The sequence below is a fragment of the Chiloscyllium plagiosum genome, chromosome 6 (assembly GCF_004010195.1).
Source record: "Chiloscyllium plagiosum isolate BGI_BamShark_2017 chromosome 6, ASM401019v2, whole genome shotgun sequence".
Classification (NCBI taxonomy): Eukaryota; Metazoa; Chordata; class Chondrichthyes; order Orectolobiformes; family Hemiscylliidae; genus Chiloscyllium; species Chiloscyllium plagiosum.
In genome coordinates this window covers 93,623,783-93,628,369 of record NC_057715.1, presented here as the reverse complement: position 1 = coordinate 93,628,369, position 4,587 = coordinate 93,623,783, and the positions used below count along the sequence as shown (strand labels likewise).

Below are 4,587 nucleotides of genomic sequence, written 5' to 3'. Positions count from 1 at the left end.
CCAAAGCAAAATTAAAAATTTATTTGCATTGTTGCTTCATATAGTTTATACTTATTGCAAGCATGTTAAAAATTACCACATTTTGTTACAAGAAAAAAAGACTACTTTTAAAACAAACAATACTTCACACCAGGTGATTCGCATTAGTTTTTTTTCTTTAGAATTCTAAGAGAAAAGAGATGTTTTATTCAATTAGTGTTTGCTCAAACTTAAATTCCAGGACTGAGATAACTTAATAGCTTTATTATACACACATTGTGTCTGCCACTGTCTTCCAAACATATTGGAATTTTTTTTGTAAAACAAGATTACAACTGTGCATATCAAACATTAATAACTAAAGAATCAAACACTTAAATTCGCTGAAACCTTGTTGGGGTGAGAAAAATAGGTCACTCTTGTATATTGTCAACCATTAAAAGAAAAAACAAAAAATGGTGGGAGAAAGCTCAGCGGTTAGACAACATCCATGTAGAGAAGCAAATGAGTAAACATTTCAGGGCAGTAACTTTTCATCAGAACTGGGAAATGTTAGCAATGTAGCAGCTTTTGAGCAAGGGATGAGACAAGAATTTTTTTTAAAAAAATGCTGTAAAAGAATGGACGACAGGAGAGAATGAAGGACCAAGAAGGTTATTCCTCCAGGTCCAGATGGAGTGGAATGGATGCAAGAAACAAAACAAGATGGGCCTGGAGCAGTTATGCTGCTAATTCAAATGAAAACTTAAGTAAAGCAAGAAAACAATATGGCATATTTATCCACCGCTCAAATAACTGATTACATCTCTAACTATTCCCAGTTCTGATAAAAACGCACTGGCCTGAAATGTTAGCTATTTTCTGTGCACAGATGATGCTCAACAAGCTGCATTTGTTTTTATTTCACATTCAGTGCCTACAGCACTTCGCTTCATCCAGAAAGGAAATCTTTTCTTAAAAATACTAGAGCAAAAAGTTAGTTTCTTCAACTAGAAGACAAGAATAGCCATAGTATTCAGCTCTAATGGACTTGGGAGAAACCAAACTTGGAGTTTTAAAATCATTCTCATTTTCATCCATCAATTTCATAGGCCTTTGTCATACTACAGCATGACAAAGCACTTTAAAAACAAGATTAAGCACTAAATATTTCTATAGCTTTGTTATGTTAAAGGCAGTATAAAATGCAGGACATCACTGTTTAGAAATGGCAAGGAAACAATTATGCAAAGCAGACTGCACTGCATTGGATTAAATGATGCTTTGGGACATAAGGTGCATTTAATTAAAAAAGATAATCCATATTCATTTGAAAATATTAGTTCAGTGTTGTAATGCATTATTCATCTTGAATGAGTAGGCAATAGATACGCCTCCCAAACTTTTTAGATCCTCCAGTGAAGACACACAGGGATTGTGGTCCTGCAACATTAATGGCATTTGGGAAGATGCCTGTTCAATACGTCGTGAACGGCGCACAGGCGTCAGAAAGTTCAACTCTTTGATTGCAGAGTTTCTGTTTTCCATCTGAACCACATTTTTATCACTGAGGGAGAGAAAAGTCAATGGATTATAAAGATGAACAGGACCAAGTTACCAGTTGTCAAGTCAATACTATTTTATACATATTTAATGCCAGTATAATTAACTCAATTGAAAATTAAAAACAAACAGATCAAGTATAAATATACATAGAGCTGAATCTTGCCAAGTTTTAAATTTCTTATCAAACCTTGCTATACATCCCCTGGAACTATTAAGATGTACATAGTATTACTATTTAAAAAGGAAGCAGTTGAAATTCAAGAACTTTCTTACCATTTATTCCTAGGGGTTACACTCACACTATACTTAATAGATGATCCTCTATTTTGTGTTTTACTCGGTGTCAGTATTTGTTTCAATGGGGTCTTCATATGGTCAACTGTTACATCTTCCACCTCACAATCCTCTTTACCATCAGCTTCATCCACCACACGCTCCATAGAAGGAGAATGCAGTTCTTTTGATGTGGGCTCCACTTCTTCCCTTGCATAAAGTTGCTGTTCACCTGCTGAGAGGTCTGCTTTTCCATTACAGGAAACTTGCTGTTCAGTAAACAAGAGGTCTCCTTCATTTTCTCTGGAAACATTGTGATCATCAGTTGCAGCAATACGCATTTCATGGTTCTCTGGAGGGAGATCCGGTTTATCATTCATGCACTCCGCACTCTTCTCTATAGAAGGCCTCTGCTCAGTATCAGCCAGATCCACTTTGCTTCTTTTAGAAACACTCTGTTCAGTCACACACACGAGTTCCAACTTTGGATCTTTCTGTGCTCCATCCTCAGTTTTGTTCATTGCTATGGAGACAAGAAATACATGACAAACTTGTACCTTTGCACTGTGATTCTTAAACGTTATGCTTTAAATTGACTTGTTTCCCTTAAGCAAAAAGAACAGAATTCATTATTGGACTGCTCTCAAAGACAACCCATTCTAGAAATCACATTTTAAAACCTATTTTGTTACCACTAAGTTGGAAATTCACCTGAAGATTATCAATGGATGAGGCCTCTTCAAAGGCCTAAGTGCAATGAGGTAATAAACTGCTATGTTACAATTTAGACGAGGGAACCAGGGAATTCAAATATTGCTTTGGAAATTTAGTTTAAAATGCAATTTACTTTAAAGTGAAAAACAGAAGTCTCAAAAAAAATTGAAAAACCATAATTAGTAAGCATGGAAGTTGAGGAATTTCAAGGCAAACAGGCCAGCCAACCATGTTCAGGTAAAGATTTTTCCAAATTAATTAATTTGCTGGTAGAAATTGTCTGTAATAGTCCTGCAAGTTTATTTTCCTTAAAGCATCTAATTTCCTCTTAAATCATCGATTGTCTCTACTTCCACTTTTCTCATGGGCAGCAGCTCATTGCTGTGTGAAAAAACGTTCTTCCTCACATTTCCTCTTTACTTCTTGACCAAATACAGAAATGTGCTCCTTGGTTCCTGTACTCTCCGATAATGGGAACAGCTTTTCCTGATTCAATCTACCTTAACATATCATTCTTCTTTACCTCCATCAAATCTCTTTTGCTTCAGGAGAACAATCCCAAGTTGGAGACAATACCAGCTTTTCCAAACCAAACTTGTTGCTAAGATCTTTTGTTCCTGGAACTATCCTGGTAAATCTCTGCAGACTCTCAAGATCCCTCTAGCTCATCTTGATAAAAGGTCAGGTGACCAGATGTATCCAATCACAGCTTTATAAGTGTTCTGCATAGTCTATACTTTTGTGCTGGATACCTAAGATGCCAAAGATTCCTGGTATCCTCAAAGATCTATGTTCATGGCCCCTTTGGTGCAGCAGAGCTTGCAGAACAATTAAAGTGAAGGAGGTGAGATGCAACAGTATAAATAACTGATCTGAGACAAAGTGACACAAACTTCTGTGGAGGATTATAGCAACAAAAATCAGCAATTGATGATTTGATACATGTGATTGCTCTGTGAACAATTATGTCTAATTATGCATTTCTAAAAAATACAGGCCAGAATATAGTGGTTCTCAATAGCAGCGAGGAGAAAAGAACAGATGTTTAAATAATTCTGAGATCATGAATGACACTTTTTTAGGGCACTTTACAGCCAATCAAGTATTTTTGGAAGAAAACATAGCAACAATTTGTGTATGTAAACATACCAAAAACAATAATGTTTTGGGATGTTGCTTGAGGGATAAATATCAGCCGTCACAATGACGACAATTTTAAAAGAGTGCTCTTTGATCTCTTATAACGAGCTGAGAAGTCAAAATGGAAGCTTCAGCACTGCACTAAAATTTAGTGTTACTTTTGTGCTGAAGTCATGGAGTGGGATTTCAACCCACAAATCCCTGATGCACAGGTGAGTGCGCTACCTGCTGAGTCACATCCGACAAAGAAATTCAAGTGAAAAGACCTACATCAACCAAAGAACTCCAACTGCTGAATATTTTCTTTATTTCAGATGTCAAGTATACATTTTATTCATTCATGGGATGTGGGCATCACTGGCTCGGTCAGCATTAACTAGGTAAAAACAATGACTGCAGATGCTGGAAACCAGATTCTGGATTAGTGGTGCTGGAAGAGCACAGCAGTTCAGACAGCATCAGAGGAGCAGTAAAATTGACGTTTCGGGCAAAAGCCCTTCATCAGGAATAAAAGGCAGAGAGCCTGAAGGATGGAGAGATAAGCTAGAGGAGGGTGGAGGTGGGGAGAAAGTAGTGTCGAGTACAATAGGTGAGTGGGGGAGAGGATGAAGGTGATAGGTCAGAGAGGAGGGTGGAGTGGATAGGTGGAAAAGAAGATAGGCAGGTAGGACAAGTCATGGGGACAGTGCTGAGCTGGAAGTTTGGAACTAGGGTGAGGTGGGGATGAGAAAAGTGGTGAAGTCCACGTTGATGCCCTGTGATTGAAGTGTTCCGAGGTGGAAGATGAGACGTTCTTCCTCCAGGCGTCTGGTGGTGAGGGAGCGGCGGTGAAGGAGGCTCAGGATCTCCATGTCCTCGGCAGAGTGGGAGGGGGAGTTGAAATGTTGGGCCACGGGGCGGTTTGGTTGATTGGTGCGGGTGTCTCGGAGATGTTTC

General features: G+C 38.2%; 1 protein-coding gene across 3 annotated transcripts in view; it reads right to left on the bottom strand.

Moving 5' to 3' along the window:
* Positions 1-584: 584 nt before the first annotated feature.
* Positions 585-4,587, bottom strand: part of LOC122550832 (cytoskeleton-associated protein 2-like) — a 17,864-nt gene continuing 13,861 nt past the window's right edge. For all 3 annotated transcript variants that reach the window (XM_043692141.1, XM_043692142.1, XM_043692143.1), the window contains 2 exons: positions 1,798-2,320; positions 585-1,525 (listed from right to left, as the gene is read on the bottom strand). In XM_043692141.1, the coding sequence (XP_043548076.1) occupies positions 1,303-1,525; positions 1,798-2,320 (746 nt within the window). In that variant the 3' untranslated portion in view covers positions 585-1,302. The remainder of the gene's footprint in view (positions 1,526-1,797; positions 2,321-4,587) is intronic.